The sequence below is a fragment of the Neomonachus schauinslandi genome, chromosome 2 (genome assembly GCF_002201575.2).
Source record: "Neomonachus schauinslandi chromosome 2, ASM220157v2, whole genome shotgun sequence".
NCBI lineage: Eukaryota > Metazoa > Chordata > Mammalia > Carnivora > Phocidae > Neomonachus > Neomonachus schauinslandi.
This window is the reverse complement of record NC_058404.1, coordinates 199,061,368-199,078,217: the sequence shown is the minus strand read 5'-3', so window position 1 is coordinate 199,078,217 and position 16,850 is coordinate 199,061,368. Positions and strand designations below refer to the sequence as shown.

At 53.9% G+C, this 16,850-nt stretch overlaps 1 protein-coding gene across 1 annotated transcript in view; it reads left to right on the top strand.

The window, feature by feature from the left end:
• PPP2R2C (protein phosphatase 2 regulatory subunit Bgamma) overlaps positions 1–16,850 on the top strand; it is a 130,988-nt gene that overhangs the window by 74,202 nt on the left and 39,936 nt on the right. The window contains exons 2-4 of the mRNA XM_021677609.1: positions 6,798–6,895; positions 9,004–9,169; positions 11,728–11,840. Coding sequence (XP_021533284.1) covers positions 6,798–6,895; positions 9,004–9,169; positions 11,728–11,840 — 377 coding nt within the window. The remainder of the gene's footprint in view (positions 1–6,797; positions 6,896–9,003; positions 9,170–11,727; positions 11,841–16,850) is intronic.

Sequence of the window (16,850 nt, the reverse complement as noted above, 5' to 3'; positions counted from 1 at the left end):
CGCTGTGGTCAGAGTGCTGACCCTGGGTGGGGGACAGAGCGTGCACCTGCCTGGAAACCTAGCTGATAGTTGAGAGCTTGTTCTGATCAGGAAAGTCTTCCCTTTTCGATGACTGGCCCACCTCCAAAAACAGGTCATCTACGGAGCAGATGCAGCACTGCTGGGCGCCCTTCTGTCCCAGTCAGCCCCTGCTGCCTAACAAACGCCCCCAGAGCTCAGTGGCTCCACACAATAAGCATTTAGTTTTGTTCCCAAGTCTGTGGGTCAGCTGGGTGTTCCTTGCACATTGGCTGTGCTCACTGGCACATCGGCGGTAGTTGTGGTCAGGAAGGTGTCTCTGCTGCCTTTTGCAGGCCGACCTGCTGGCTGTAGGCTGGCCCAGGGTGGCCTCAGCTGCAGTGGCTCATCCCTGCTGCACCTGCCTCTCATCCTCCAGCAGGCTGGCCTGGGGTTTCAAGGTGGAGTGGGGGTCCGGGAGAGGGAGAGCAGCAACCACAAGGGCCTCCTTTTTCTCACTGAGCTTCCTTCTGCAGCAGGCAGACTCCTCTTCCCTCCTCTTTCTTGCCTGCTCCTCCCTCCTCATCAGCTTGATGCCTCTGACAACACTAATTAAAGGCAATGCTCCCATCAGAAGGATCAAGCTGGACTTTCCGAGGCCCCCCTCTGCGGTGAGCCCCGACATCTGACGGATCATTAATGGTGTCGACGGCACTTATGGTGACGGACGGTGATGGACGAGCAGGGGAGAGTCCCCCCTGACGAGCATCTTAATCTCCCTGACGCATTTGCAGGCTTCTGCCAGAGTTTCCAGAGAACTTTCCAGTCCACACATAAACCCTAGGAGAACTGTGGCCAGTTAGGGATGACATTTCCCATCCTACCAATGCAACAGTCAGGGCTCAGAGAGGGTGAGTGATTTGGGTGAGGTCACACAGCGAGCACGGACCAGGGCTGCAACTGAAATATCTTCCTCTTGGTGACAGCCACAGTGGGTATCCCGGGGATCCATGGGCTGATCCTCCCCCACGTGGCACCCACAGGAGCCACAGCCCAGGGTGCATGCAGCCAGTGTCCTCCAGGGCTGGTGTGTGCACAGTTTCTTGTTTTAGCCCTGTTCTCCCTCTTAAAACAACAGAGATCCCTACTCTCACCATCTGGAGGCTGGAAGACAGAAAGCAAGGTGTTGGCAGGGCCATGCTCCCTCTGAAGCCTGCTGGAAGCATCTCTTCCAGGCTCTTCCAGCTCTGGTGGTGACCACTGTCCCCGAAGTTCCTTGGCTTGCAGATGCCTCACTGCAGTCTCTGCCCCTGTTGTCACATGGCCTTCTCCCTGTGTGTCCCCATGTCCCCATGTCGTCATGTAGCCTTCTTATTAGGATGCCAGCCATTGGATTTAGGACCTGCTGTAGTCCAGTATGACCACATCTTAACTTGACCATCTGCAAAGATGATCCAAATAAGATCACAGTCACAGGTCCTGGGAGTTATGACTTCAACATATCTTTTTGGGGACACCATTCAACCCACAACACCATCCCTGGCTCCAGATCCCAATGTGGACCTGTCACGTGGCTGGTCACATCAAACACCACCTTTGATCTCTCCCTAAGCCTACACTGGACCATAGTATGGCTTTCTGCCTACTTGACCAGGTAGCTCTGGGCTTCCCCTGCCAGGGCTGCATGGTGCCCAATTCCAGGGAGTTGACTGGTTCTCCTTGTGCATGGTCCAAGCTGCCTCTTCCAACCCAGCCTTGCCATTTGGGGGACTCCCCAGGGCTGCAGCAGAAGGCAGAGGGGACCTCCCAAGTGGAAGGGCAGCATGGGCTTTCATGGGATTTTTCTTCACCCATGACAGGGTAACTTGGAGCACCCATGACAGGGTGGGCTTGGCAGACCCCACTCGGTGGCTGAGTTGGGACCCTGAGCCTGAGGTTTTAGCCAGTGGCACCGTGAGGCTCTACGGTGTGGGTGCAGGGACATGCCAGAAGCCCACACTGCAGAGGCCCCACTGCATGTGTGACTTTGGGCAAGTGTCTTGCCTCTTAGTGACCCAGTGTCCTTATCTGTAAAGAGAGAATGATGAGAGGGCAGTAGGATTGTGCCAAGGTTAGACTTCTGGTCCTTGGAAGGCTTTAACTGAGTGTTCATTTGCTTTTCATTCTTGAAGAATATTTGCGCTGGATACAGAATTCTGGGTTCACAGATTTTTAATAGCACTTTGAATGACTTTTGGACTCCAGTATCTTTTTTTTTTTAATTTTATTTATTTATTTTGACACACAGAGAGAGAGAGAGAGAGACAGTGAGAGAGGGAACACAAGCAGTGGGAGAGGGAGAAGCAGGCCCCCCCGCCGAGCAAGGATCCCAATGCGGGGCTCCATCCCAGGACCCTGGGATCATGACCTGAGCTGAAGGGAGACACTTAACGACTGAGCCACCCAGGTGCCCCTCCAGTATCTTTTTAAAAATATTTGTTTATTTATTTTAGAAAGGAGAGAGCGTGAACGGGGGAGGAACACAGAGAGAGGGAGACAGAGAATCTCTAGCAGACTCTCCACTCAGCATGAAGCCCAACACGAGGCTGATTCCAGGACCCCAAGATCATGACTCAAGCTGAAATCAACGACTGAACCACCCAGGCACTCCTGGACTCCAGTATTTCTGATGAGAAATTAGCAGTCACTTGAGTCCTGGTGCCTCTGAATGCAACATGGTTTTATTCTAGCTGCTTATAAAATGTTATCATTATTTTGGTCCTCAGCAGTTTAATGGTTGGGTGTGGTTTTCTTGGCATTTATCATCTTTGGAGTTAACTGAGCTTCCTAAATGTGTGCATTGATGTCTTTTCCCATATTGGGGATTTTTTTCAGTCATTATCCCTTGAAGTCTTTCTCCTACCCTATTATCTCTCGCCTCTCCTTCTGGAACTCCAATTACATGTATGTTAGATGTTTGATATTGACCTACAGATCCTGGAAGATCTGTTCTTTCTTCTTTAAATTTATTTTCTCTCTATTGTTCACATCAGGTAATTTGTATTGACGTATCTTCAAGTGTACTGTCTTTTTTCTGTCATCTCAAAGTTTCTGTTAAGCAATTCAGTGGTCTTCTGTTTCAGATACTGTATTTTTTAGTTATAGGATGTCCATTTGGTTATTTTTAAAATAGTTTTTCTTTCTCTGTTGAAATGTCCTTTCTTTTCATTCAGTGGGAGCAAATTTCCCTTTACATCCTTGAACATAGTTATAATACCTACTTTAAATTTTTTCATTTGCTAATTCCAACATCCAGGGCATTCCGTGGCTAGTGTCCATCAATTATCCTTACATTAAGTATGGGTGATGTGCTATTTCTTTGTGTGTCTTCATATAATTTTGGATTATATCCTGGGCATTGTGAATGATAACATTGTAGAGACTCTAGATGTTTCGTATGTCCCTCCAAAGAGCATTTTTGTTTTATTTTGTGTTTGTGAGCAGTTAACTTGGTTGAACTCAACTGCAAACCCCATCTCTGGGGTGATGGGCACAAACCCCAGTTCACTTCTTTTAGTCTTAGCTGGGCTGCTTGGAGTCTGTTGTGTGTGCGTGTTTTGTGGCCAAAGATTTGGGCAGAGTTTATGTGCTGTATTCGGGGGCCCCCCTCAGGCATCCCCCTTTCTAGAATTTACTCCCTCACTTTCCGGCTACTACTAGGGTTTCCCCAGCCTCTGTCACCTGGTTTATGAGACCTAAGAGTAGGACTTTCTACCTGAGTTTCAGCAGCTATAGGACACAGGCTAGGGCCTGTTCTCAGACTAAAAGCCATGAAAATGGCTCACTAGGTGAGTGATTGCTAATTTTCTTGCATGTTCCACCTGCATTTGGTCCCCTCCAGTGCCTTCAGGTAGTTGTGTTTTGTTATTTTTCTGTCGAGGCTTTATAGTTGTGATTGGTGAGAGAGTTGATCCAATAGGAGCCATCAGGCTAGAAGCAAAAACTCCTATGGAGAGATTTAGAACAGGGCCTGGCAAATGAGCACTTAAGACACGTGAGTTGATGTTATTGACCCTTCCGTGGTCAAGATGAGAGGCAACATGGACATAGACACCCCCATGTAGGAAGGGGTCCACATTCAATGAGGGGGCACAGAGTGGGCATGAGACTGTAGTTGTAGGAGAGACCACTGAACTGGGGGGGCAGTGGTGCTCTCTGGGAGGCTTCCTGGAGGAGGTGGTATTGGGACTGGACATGTGTCAGATATTCCAAGATGAGAGAATGGACTTTCTGATTTCAAGGTTTTATTGATAAGGATAATAGCAATGAGCCAGTGGTGAAACATCTACCAGCCCAAAGTGTGAGGAAGCAATGCCATGGTCTGCTTACTCCATAGATGTTCCCAGGATGGGACTAGCGCGGGGCTGGAGGTCAGGACCCCCAAACCTGCATAGTAAGGTTGAGCCATTAACTCATCTTGCACACTTCTGAGCTGGCCACTGCGAAGTCTGTAGAGGCCAGAAGCAAGGATGAGAGGGGGCTTTAGTTTTCTGTCCAGTTAATTTTGGTAACTCCTCGTTCCTCACACTCGTGATCCTTCCTCCTAGACCTTCCTAGACCTTCACACCCCATGGTCCCACTGGGGCTTCTGACCCCGGGCACACCCTATTACAGCCATGCTACAAAACTGAGGCTCAGAGAAGTGGTGTGACCAACCCAAGGCCACACAGCCAAGGCGCTGGAGCCAAGACTCCAACCCAGGACTTCCCACTGGCCCGCGAGCAGCTCGGGAGGTTGTCCCTGTGCAGGGTCCTCTATCTCTCTAGCTGCCAATGGAAATAATAGCGGTATCCCCCTCAGGGGCTGGCATGAGTTTCAAAGAAGGCAGCGGATGTGAAACTGACACATAAATTGTAAATTGCCTGCAGATATTAGTGTCTGTTACCATGGTAACGGCCCAGCATTTATGGACTGCATTGGCTCTGGGTACCAGTGGTCACACTGGCGTTTTAATTTAATAGCATTGTTATTCTTCCGTCATAAAAATAATATAAATTATGCATATGTCCAAACTCATCAAATTGTATATATTAAATATGTGCATTTATATATCTGTTATATCCCAATACAGGTATTAAAAATTACCTTCATTACAGAAAACCGAGAAAATGTAGGAAAGTGGGAAAAGAAACGAAAATATTTTATTGCAGCCACCCCAAAGCACCCTCTGCTAATGTGGTGGGGGGGGTCATTTTTCGGGTTTTCTTCCCTCTGCCCAGTGTGTTTGCCATTTAACACGGCTGTGATCACTGGTGTATATAATTAAAAACATTTTATACACAATTTTATATCCTGCTCTTTGCCCCTTAGGGGGTGCCAGTAGGAAAAGCAAGGACTGGTGCTATGGCGTCCGGGACCCCGGCACCGCTGGGTTCTAACTCCGGGTCCGGGGTGCTTGGGCTCCGGGGTCAGGCCAGGCGGCCCCGTGAAGGGCCCGACCCATTCCCGGCTCCGTGCTCAGCGGGCGGGTACACGTTGCCGTCCCGCTGCTCTCCCCATCTTGTCTTGTTTTTCTAAGCTCAATGAAATGTGCTTTTATCGTGATCAATGAAAATGTCCAGCCCATCATCCCGCTGCTAAACCACCTTCTCTCTCTCCTCTTTTCTTTTGCTGTCAAAGCTGGCGTTTACTTACGGCTCAGAAAGCCAGTGCGGGCCAGAAGCTGCCTCTAACAGGCACTGGTTGGAAAAGCAAAAGGTGTTTATTGAATAGGAAAGTGAGAATCACTCGAGGTCTTGAGATAAGAGGTAGCCGGTACTTTTGAGAAGCTGCAAGGGGCCCAGTGCCATGTTCTGTGCAGGAACAGGGTAAAGGTTTGGGCTTCCGATGTGGGCTGCCTCAGAGGCTCGCAGACCACTCAGGCTGTGGACCACTCTGAGACCTCTGCTCTACTCTGAGGTCAAATGGGGATTTGATCTAGAGGGTTTTGGGCGGGGTCGCTCATGCTCTGCTAGGTTAGCTTAAGCAGGGGCAGGGAGGAAGCAAAGCGATCCTTTAGGAGGCTTTCGGAATCTTCCAGGTGAGAGGCGGGGAGATGTGGGAGGAATCTGGATACATTGTGAAGGCCTGGCCAGTAGGACTGGACACGGCGCCTGGAGAGGGAGACAGAGAAAGGGGTCAGAGAGACCCCAAGTCTTCGGCCTGAGCCAGGGGACGATGCAGCTGCCACCACCTGACAGGGGAAGCTGCCCATGATGGCTTTGGGAGGGAGAAGCATCCGGTTTTGGGGACCAGTGGAGGGTTTCGGGCCGAGACACGCCGGGACTCAGGTCGCTGTAGGAGATGGAGTGGGGGCAGCGATCAGGGCTGAGGCTCTGTGCTAAAGCTGGATCAGAGATTCTGGGGCCTACAAAGTCCAGGCCAGGAATGTGTGAAGGTTATGGGGGTCCCACCGATGGGGAACCCATGATGGGCAGGGGTGACCACAGTTGGTCCCGGGGGCCCCCAGAGTACGGCTAGTGTCAGACTGTGGCCCATTCACCTAGGCAGCACATGAAACCCCCAAACTGTTTCTGGAAGGAAGGAGAAGGAGGAAGGAAGGAAGTAGGAAGGAGACAGAGGGAAGCAAGCCTGTGAACAGGTCTCTCTCCCGCGGCCAGCTGGGAGGGGACGGGGGACCATCGGCCCCTCGTTAGTGCCCCTGCTTCTGGATGGTGGCCCAGCCCAAGGGTGCAGGCTCTGGGGGGCGGAGGGCCTGTCCTGTTGAGCTCTGCACTTCTGGGGTCCTAATGAGCCACACCTTCCTGTCTCTCCCCCCACAGCCGATATCATCTCCACTGTTGAGTTCAACCACACCGGAGAGCTGCTGGCCACAGGCGACAAGGGTGGCCGGGTTGTCATTTTCCAGCGGGAGCCAGAGGTGCGGCGGGACCTGGTGGCCGTGGGAGGGGGGCCACGCCCCACGCAGGCCTTTGCTGGCTCTGTCCTGGGCCCCGGGGACACATTCAGGACAGGCAGGGCCAGCTGTGGGGCCCTGGGTTAAGCCTCCGATTTCTGCCTTCCGCCTGGGTGAGCCGACGCTGTCCTGGTCAGAGGTGGGGGGACAGTCGCGTTTTCTGCAGCCGTGGGGCTGCTTTCTGGCTGGGGTTGGCAACTTGGCTCAGCCCCAGGCCTCACCGTCGCGAGGCTTTTGTTGTCCGTCAGAATTTCGGGTAAGACAAGAGCAGCCCGGAACAACCCACCCAGGGGCGCTGTTTCTGAACCACTGTAAGAACCTCATGATTAAAAAAACCCCATTTGTTGAGCACCTACTATGTGTGGTCACCTTGCTACCTTCTCTACACACTTTTCTCGTTTACTCTCTGCTGCCCACCTCAGAGGGTCGGGACCGACACCCATTTTACAGATGAGGACACTTGGAGAAGTCGCCCAGCTAGTGAGTAAAGACCAGGGGCTGAAACCAAGGCCATGTGTTGTTGCGTACACGCCACCCTGCCTCAGAGAGGGGGCCACCCACACACCGAACACGTGCAGGGATTAGATGCTGAAGACGGGATGGCGAACACCAAGGAGGTGGAGGACGAGGAAAGGAGAGGGGAGGGGGAGAAGGAAGAGGGGTGAGGAAGAGACGAGGAGGAGGGGGGATTGAGAAGGAGAGTGGGGAGGAGGGGGATGAAGGGGGCAGGGGAGATGTTGCAGATGCATCCCTGCCCCATTTCATTCCAGAGCGTGTTCCTCGAGGTCTGACTTCTCTGTGTTCCCTCTCTCCCCCCGTAACCTCCCTCACGACAACCCCAGTGGTGCCATTAGGTGTTATTAGCATCCTCATGTCACAGATGGGGAGCCCGGAGCTCAGAGGGTGTCACCTAGCTTAGCAAGGACACATAGCGGAAAGCGGACAGCTGAAAATCTGTTACCCGAGCACAGCCCTGTGGCCAGAGCGTGCCGATTTCACGAGAAGGACCTGGGCAGCCCACCAGGGATTGCAAAGCCAAGCCTCCGTTTTAGAAAAAGAAATTAAATGGATAGATGCACGTTTCTCGACTTTGGAATTTTTCTCCTTTTTTTCTCTATTCCGGTCCCAGTGACCTTAGTCATAGACAGTGCTCATGGCAGCTGAAGGCACGTAGAAGCAAACATACAGAAGAACTTGAAAGCTTGCCAGAAGCAGGACAGGTGTAGAAATATAGCTATAGATGCTTTCAGAAAAGATTAATAGGAGACTTGAAATTGCACTTGGTTGACTGTCTCTGTTTGCTCCCAGGCGGGTTATACGTCTGGTGGAAGCTTCCTATTACCACATACACTGAACTTGTCTGCTGAGAAAGCCGGCCCTGTGCCCATGATGGACTCAGCACCTCACTATTTTGAGGGCTCTGCCACGAGGGTCCTTGTTATTAGGAGCTCTGCTGCTTAAACCAGGATGGGCCCATGGAGGAAAGTCAGGACGATGGCCTGGCCCCAGTCTGACATTCCAGAATATTCTGCCTCCATGTAAAGTCTACTCCAAGATGTGTACATCCATGAGTCAGGACCAAGTTGGACACTCAGAATGGAAGAGCAGGCCAGAGCCTTGGCCTTGGTGTCAGACAGACCTCAGAGGGGTGAGTGACAGCACTTAGTGGACACATGGCCTTTGGGGGGAGCGGTCAGTTCACCTCTGAGTCTCCACTTTCTCATCTGTAAAATGGGGAGAATCGTGGTGGTGCCCAGTACAGAGGGGCCGTGCAGATGGAACAAGACGGGGAGTGAGAAGCACTTAGCACCCCACGCATAGTAGGTGCTCAGGTAATGTGAGCCAGCCTGATTGCTGGACTGAGGAGGAGATGGGGCTTGGCCACAGCCACACACCAAGTCATCGGCCATTTAAAATACAGAGTCTCTTTGACCCTGGCACCGGATCCCCCAGCCCTGCTGGACACGGGCCGCCCGGCTGCGTTGGGCTCTCGGAGGGTTTGGTCGGCGCGCCCCTCACCCCTGCCCCTGCCATGCTGGAGCTCAGGCCCCCTTGTCTGGGTTTTCCTGCAGAGTAAAAATGCGCCTCACAGCCAGGGCGAGTATGATGTCTACAGCACCTTCCAGAGCCACGAGCCGGAGTTCGATTACCTCAAGAGTCTGGAGATAGAGGAGAAAATCAACAAGATCAAGTGGCTTCCACAGCAGAATGCAGCCCACTCCCTGCTGTCCACCAATGGTGAGGGGCCCGCCTGAGCTGGCAGCGCCGGCCATCAAATGCTCTTTCCCAGCTCGCTTAGGGAAAGCGGTGGGACGCGGGGCTTGTTTGCATTATGACGGATGGCTGGGTCGGGGACATCTCTGTCATTACTGTCCTTGGGGATGGGGGTGGAGGGAGCTTGGTATTCCCCATGAAGGAGGCAAACCTAACTCTTCTGGAATCCCGGAGCCCCTGGGTGGGGTTCTCACTCGAGAGCATGGGGCAGGCAGCAGGAGCGTGGATTTAGGACCCTGGCTGGCCACTTGACCATTCTGCCCCAGGGAGGCTCCTGGCCAGGCTCCTGCTTCGCTGTGCCCCACTCGGGGCCTGGCTCCCGGGGCCGGAGGCTCGGCTTCCCCTTGCTCGCCCTCCTGCATCTCTCGCCCCTGTCATCAGTGGTGTCTGAAGGGTAGGAGGACAGGCCTGGACTCCACCCAGCCCTGTGACCTCGGGGCGGTGGCCTTGCTTCCCTGAGCCTCGGTTCTGTCACCTGGGCAGCGGGGTGGTGCAGCTCCCCTGGGTTGCATAAGGGTGACATGGATGACACCCAGCCAGCACCCTGAGACCAGCCAGCCCTGCGCAGCACGTGTGAGCCTCACACGGTGACGCCACCTGCCTTCCCCAACAGAGCCCAGACTCAGTGCGGCTGCTAAGGCATCCTCGAAACTGCTCGGACTCAGTCCCACCAACCCTTGTTCCGGAAGGCCGCCCAGTCTGCCCCTCACCTGGCCAACCCCTTCCTCATCCCTTAGACCCCACTCGGTGTCGCCTTCCACTTAGCCTTTGCGGACTTCTCCACTGAGCCTGCTGTCCCTCCTGCCGTCAGTCCCGACCCCCCACCCCGACCCCTCCTGACCCCAGGCCTGCCCTCCAGGCCTGCCCTCCAGGCCTCCTGCTGTTCTCATCTTTCACTGTGCCAAGTTCAGGATCCGAGCCCACGAAGGGTGCCTGACCTAGGGCCATGCTCAGCCAGTGGGGAGTGGAGGCCGTGAGGGCCTCCCCGAGGACAGGAGCCCCTCCTGTGGTGCACATCCCGGCCCTGCCACCTCCGCATCCGAGTTGCTATGCTTGTGCCTGCCTCATGGGGGCGCTGGGGGGACGAAATGACGTAAGGCCATAGTGGGTTAGAACAGGGCTGGTGCCTACGGGGCCGCACACACGTGTTGCTTTTCCTTGAACCGCTTGAGTGGGACGTGTCATTCTCTTCCTGCCCCTCTGGAGGGAAGGTCAGCTCCAGGGGCTCTCTACACCCCACCCTCAAAGCTTCTTGACCCTGGGTTTAGATTCCAGCTGCACCCTTTCCGAACGGCATGTCCTTGGGTACCTATCAAGGGTTTAATGATACCAGTTGTCTCCCTCTTCCTTCTCCTGAGCAGGGCTGTTTGTTTTGGCTACAGTAGCAGTCAGGGTTCTCCGGGGAAGGAGGACCAATACGATGAGCGTGTGTGTGTGTGTGTGTGTGTGTGTGTGTGTGTGTGTGTGTAGGTAGGTAGGGATGCACATGTAGATGCAGATATATGGAAAGAGACTTATTTTAAATTGTCTCACATGATTGTGGGGACTGGAAAATCTAAAATTTGCAGGGTGGCCTGGAAGGCTGGAGATCCAGGGAAGAGGTAGTGTTGCAGCTTGAGTCTGAAGGCCACCTGCTGGCAGAATTCTCTCTTCCTCTGGGGGAGTTCAGTCCTTTTAAAGCCTTCAACTGATTAGATGAGGCCCACCCACAGCATGGAGAGCAGTCTGCTTCACTCTATGGATTTTTTTTTCTTTTTCTTTTTCTTTTGGTGGTTTAACAACAGTTTATTTCTTATTCCCATAAAGTCCATCACAGGGCTGTGGGACTTTCCAGAACAGCTGCTCTCCATGTGGGGGGCTCAGTTTTCCATACTCTGAGTTTCTGGCTCCTATGTCTGTATGGGCTTCCACTACTGAGGCAGGAAGAGCATTAGAGTTTTGCAACAACAAATAAAGCCTCAGCCCAGCACTCTGTGGATGTAAGTGTTAATGCCATCTAAAAAAAAAAAAATACCATCACAGCAACATGCACCTATGTTTGGCCAAATATCTGGGTGGCTTGGCTTAGCCACACTGACGTAGAAGATGAACCATCACACCACGAGGTTCCTCTTCTGATGTTCATGGCAGGAGGCCAGAGAAGTGCGGCCACCGGGAAGCTGCCCTCCGGATGGGCCCAATGCTGCTCAGAAAGAGCGAGCAGGTTACCCTCTTTTTGTCTACCCCTGCAGGGCTTCAAAATTAGGACGCTACGTCTATACACTCTTTCTGGGAGTGGGTTTAGAGGGTTCGTTAGCTGCCCTCGGAGGGGCCTTCCCTTTTGACCCAGAAGTTGTGAGGAGCCAGAGGATGAGGACAGGTACCCCGTATGCATGGCGTGGGTGCATAGAAGGAGCAGGAACCCGCGTGTCCAAGAGCACGCTGCCATCAAGGAATTTCCAGCGTGCTGCAGCCCTATCTCGTGGACTGTGCTCTGTGCTGGTGTTAATCATGCATCTCGTTTGTTTGCTCTGTTTTGAAAGATAAAACTATCAAATTATGGAAGATTACTGAACGAGATAAAAGGCCTGAGGGATATAACCTAAAAGATGAAGAAGGAAAGCTTAAGGACCTGTCCACGGTGACGTCGCTGCAGGTAAGACGTGGAACGTGGAAGGTTCCAGCAAGCGGGAAGCCATGTAGACTTCTTTTGTGAAACAGTGAGCCTTTAGGACTTGAAGGGCCTTTGAGATTTGAGCCAGAGCCGGGTTTGGGTCCTGGCTGGGCTGCTTCCTTGTGGGGTGGCTGTGAGCTTTTCCCTGCCTCTAGCCTCGGGCTCCTCGTGAGCAAAGCAGAGACGGCTATTTCTCCCAGACTTGATGTGGGGATGAGGCGGGGTGACGTGTATCCAGGAGAACCGGTGGGCTGAACATTGTGGATTCCAAGCCCTTTGCCGAGGGCCCGAGAGAGGCCCGGAACTGGTGATTCTTGCCGCCTGGACAGAGGCTCAGCCGGAAAGAGACCGGGAAGGTGAAGCTGCAGGTCATGCCGAAGAAAGAAAGAACTTTCTTTCGGGGAGAGGCTGTGAGACATGGCAGAGAGAGTTCTGGAGTCCCAGGATCTGGGTTCCAGTACTGCCTCAGCCACAGGGACGAGGCTCTCAGCCTCCATGAGCCTCCGCCAACTCCTGATCTGGAATGAGCATAAGCACTTCCCGAGGCCAGCATGTGTCTTCCAAGCACTCTGCCCTATAGTACCTCAGTCCTCACCGAAGTCTTGTAAAGGGGGCACATGATTATCAACCCCATTTTATAGCTGAAACAAGAGCCGGGATCCAAACCCAGGGAAGTCTGGCTCCAGAGTCAGCATCCCAGTCTCCTCCGTGAAGTGGGAAGGAGGTCCCAGCCTCCCAGGAGAGCCGTGGAGATGGTCACTGGTGTCCTGCTGGAAGACTCCATGAACGTCTGTCCTTGTCCTTCTCCAACAGGGCAGGGAGCATAGCAAGGCCACCTTGTCTGTCCCTGGCTTCCAGAACCAAACCTGGAACATAGTGGGCGCTCTGCTCATGTCTGTTGAAGGGGATGCTGGTACACAGCTAATTTGGATTTATTTGTTCACACTTACCAAGCACCTGCCCTGTGCCCAGCGCTGCTCTGGGCATAGGGAGACCTCAGTGAAACAAAGAGCCTGGGGATGGGATTGGGTCTGAGTCTTAGTATCCCCTGCTCCTGGGCCTGGCCTGGCTCCGAGGAGGTGGCCAGAGTCCCATGAGTGAGCATCAGAGGTACTGCTCCCTTCAGCTCCAGTTTCCATATTCTAGCCAATTTGGAAAGGCTGGGTCACATCGCACGAACTCTCCGTCCTCCTGGGAGAGGAGGGTGACATGGGAGGAGTCTCCTGGGGGCCAACTCACAACTATGTGTGTGTGCCACTCGGTGGGGGGGGGGCAGTGGTGAGGCCTGGCGTGGGGGTGTTGGCACCTCCCCCGGGCTCCCTGATGGTTCCCAGATCCACTCGCCACTTGTCAGGTGGCTGTAGGCAGGACCCTGCCCCGTGCCTCCGTTTCCTCACCAGCAAAATGGCAGTGAGGACTCACTTGCCCTGAAATAGCCAGCGTATCCGCTCACTACACATCCAGCAAATCGTCGTAAATATGAAACGGTAATCGGTGTTCCCGAGATGGAGAAATAAACGTTTAAGCATCTCGGCTTCTAAATGACAGGCAAATTGTGCAAATAAATTCTGAGAAAGCCAGGAGGCCAATTAGCTTCCACATTGAGTAATGGGAGTGACGTGCCCCCCCACACTCCCTCCCAGCCCCCAGGAAGTTTATGAGGCTTTCATCTGGTGGGAAGGATGCAATTATCACCTCTTGATGGGGTGGCCCGTGGGAATCCGTTTATTTCCCTCCCAGCATCTGAGACTTTGCTCTGTGTCTCACTCACATCCCCAGACGGCCCTTAACCATCCGCCAAGCCCGGAGGAGGAGAAAGAACAGGGGCATCTGGGTCCTTCCTCCTCTCGCCTCTTCCTTGTCTCCTCCCATGTCACCCAGGCCACGCAGCTGTGTGCAGCTCTTTACCGAATCTGAGCTGTTCCCACTGGAGGCTGGCGCTGTTATTTACCGACAAGCTGCTCTGCACTGGGCCTCATGCTAGATCCCTGGGTTTTGGAGGCTGAGTGCCCAGCCCCCCAAGGAAACAGACAGGGAGTCACTCCACCTTGTTGATTTGGTGAACTCCTATTCATCCTTTAAAACCCTAGTAGCCTTCTCCTCTGTAAAGCCGTTTCTACACAAGCCAGATAAAAACCCTCACCGCAGTCTAGCCTGTGTATCCCACAATGTTCTGTCTTTAGCGTTTAGGTGTCTGCCCTCCTGCCTCTCACCTTGACTAGACTGTGGCTTCTAGAAGTGTTGGGGGAGGGGAAATGTTTTATTCATGAGACACCCAAACCTTCAGGGCATATTTATTTTCACTCTTCCTCTCCTTTGTTCTTTTAATAACTTTGAAATATGGTTTGGGGATGGCAGTGAGTGGCTGGAGTCCTGGATGTAGGCCAAGGCTGCCAGGCGGGGAAGCAATGTTGCCAGGAGGAGGGGAGGCAGACCGAGATCCAAGACTTGGCTAAGCCAGTGATGCTCTGATCTTCTCCAGGAACAGGTGTGACTTGGGAGAGTCCAGGGGACCCTGGGCAGCTGTGCCTTGAGGAAAGGGAAGGGGAGATTAGGAGTTGACCTAGAATATCTGACACAGGGGGACATGGGCAGGGCAGAGGCCCAGGCACACCATGTGCTCTCATCTCAGGCAGAGAGTCTAGAAGCTCAGGCACAGAACCAGCAACACAAGAATGGCCCAGGGCCAGGCAGGCGTGCACCCCGATGCTGCACACACCCACACTCATGCTCGTGCACGTGCACACTCACACACACCCATATTCATGCTCGTGCACATGCACACACACACTCATGCTCGTGCACGTGCACACTCACACCCACACTCATGCTCGTGCACGTGCACACTCACACACACTCATATTCATGAGCGCACATACCTACACCCACATCCGTGTGCACGCACATGCATACTCGCTCACACCCACACTCATGCATATGCATGCACACACACTGGCCCATGCTCACGCTGCGTCCCCTGGGGCTGCGCATGAGAAGGAACATCTAGTGCTCACCCATCCAACTGCAGAACCAAAGCTATCACCTTCCATGTCAGAGGTCCCTGGGGACCTTTCTGTGCAGGGCCCTGAACTGAGCACCAGCCATACAGAGATGAACACGAGAAGACACAGTGTGCCCCTAACCGTTCCCAGGCCACTGCAGGAACAAGACAGCAGCCTCGTCATGTGGCCAGGGCTGTGACAGACTGGCCACTCCAGGAAGCCCCTGATCCAGCCTAAGAATGAGGTGCAATCAGAGGAGGTCCGCTGGGAGAAAGAGATTCTCAGGTCCCACGTCAGCCCGAGTCTGATCCACACGGCCCACGTCAGCCCCGCTCCTATGTCCCCTCCTGGTTGCCCTTCCTACCTGGCACCACCCCTGCAACCCTCTCACCCCGACCCTGTACCTGTTCTATTTTTCCAAATAGCACCTGTTGCTACGTGAACTCTCTCTCTCTCTCTCTCTCTCTCTCTCTCACACACACACACACACTCACTTCTGTATCGGTTTACGGTCTTTCTCTCCCACCTGATGGCAAGCAGCCCGTCTGCCCCAGCGTGTCCTCACCCAGTTCAGCTTGGATTCCTGCGACTCTACCTGGTAACTGCCACCCCAGGCCCAGGAGCCGTGCAGTTAGCCGACAGGTTTGCACAGCCCGACACCAGGACCCCGAGCTCTTCCTCACTCGGAGGCCGGCTGAGCTGCCTCTCTCTGGGACGCAGTTCCCATGGCCCCTGCGGCAGGGTCCCCCGGGCCCACGCTGAAACCCGTGTGGCTGTGTGAGGCCTGTCCCCCCTCCCATCACCTCCTAAGGACGAGGTCTGGCATTAGCACAGACTGGGAACTCGCCATGTGCGGGGCGCCATTCTAAGTGCACTTGACTTGCATGAACTCGTGGGATCCTCACGGAAGCCCTGAGCAGGGGCCAGCATACCCCTCTTCACAGATAAGGAAACTGAGGCCCAGAGAGGTGAGGTCCCCAGTGAGGGTAACCCTAGTGGTGGCAGGGCAGTAGGGCTTTAGGGGTCTGTCTTTCCACCAAGATGCCCTGACGAGGCAGTCACCCCTGGCTCTGCATTTCCTGACTCTGGGACTTGGACACATCGGGGTCATCTTGGCATCCAGTCTTCCCCCCCAGGACAGGATGGCCATGCCAGTGCCCATTTCCTGAGCATCAAGTCTGGGCCAGGCCTGGGAGAGACTGATGAAGCCTTGTCTGTCTGTCTACCCATCCCTGAGGCTTCGAAGACCTCACAGTTTCCTGGGGTGGGGCCTTATGCCCGACACACAGCACAGCGTATGCTTGGAGCCTTGATACAGATGTGTGCAGTGTGCTGGGGGTGAGCAGGCCCTGGGACCCCACTCCCGGGGCAGGCCGCATGTCCGAGGGGCTGTCGCTTCTAGCCCTTGCAGGAGGGGTCAGCATAACTAGGAGTTCAAAGGGGGTGAACGTTCCAGGCCAGAGTACGCAGAGGGAAGCAAAGGCTCAGGACCTGGTGCTGTCCCAGGGACTGCTCTCCGATGGGAGTTTGTGTGAGTTAGGCTAACACCAGCAACTGTAACAAATAACCCCAGCATTGCAGGGCGCAACACACAGAAGCGTATTCCTCACTCATGGAAAGGTCCAGGGTCAGCGTTCCTGGTGGACACATGACTCTCCTGCAGGGACGCAGCCTCCTTCCATCCCACGGGCCTTCACTCCTAAGGCTTGGGTCCTCACCTTCCAGCATGGAAGGGGAAAACGGGTAGAGAAGGCGCACCGGCCCCTTAACAGTCTAGGCTCTCAAGAGCCGAGTGTCACTGTGTTTACATCCTATTGGTCAGAACCAGTCACATGGCCACACCCAACTGCAAGGGCAGCTGGGAAATGTAGTTCTTGCCTGAGCAGCCACTTCCTTGTGACAAGGGAAAAATTGTGGATAATTGGGGGGGGGGCTGCCACGGTATCTTCTCATTCCATTTTAGAGGTGAGGAAATTGGGGTGCAGAGGGG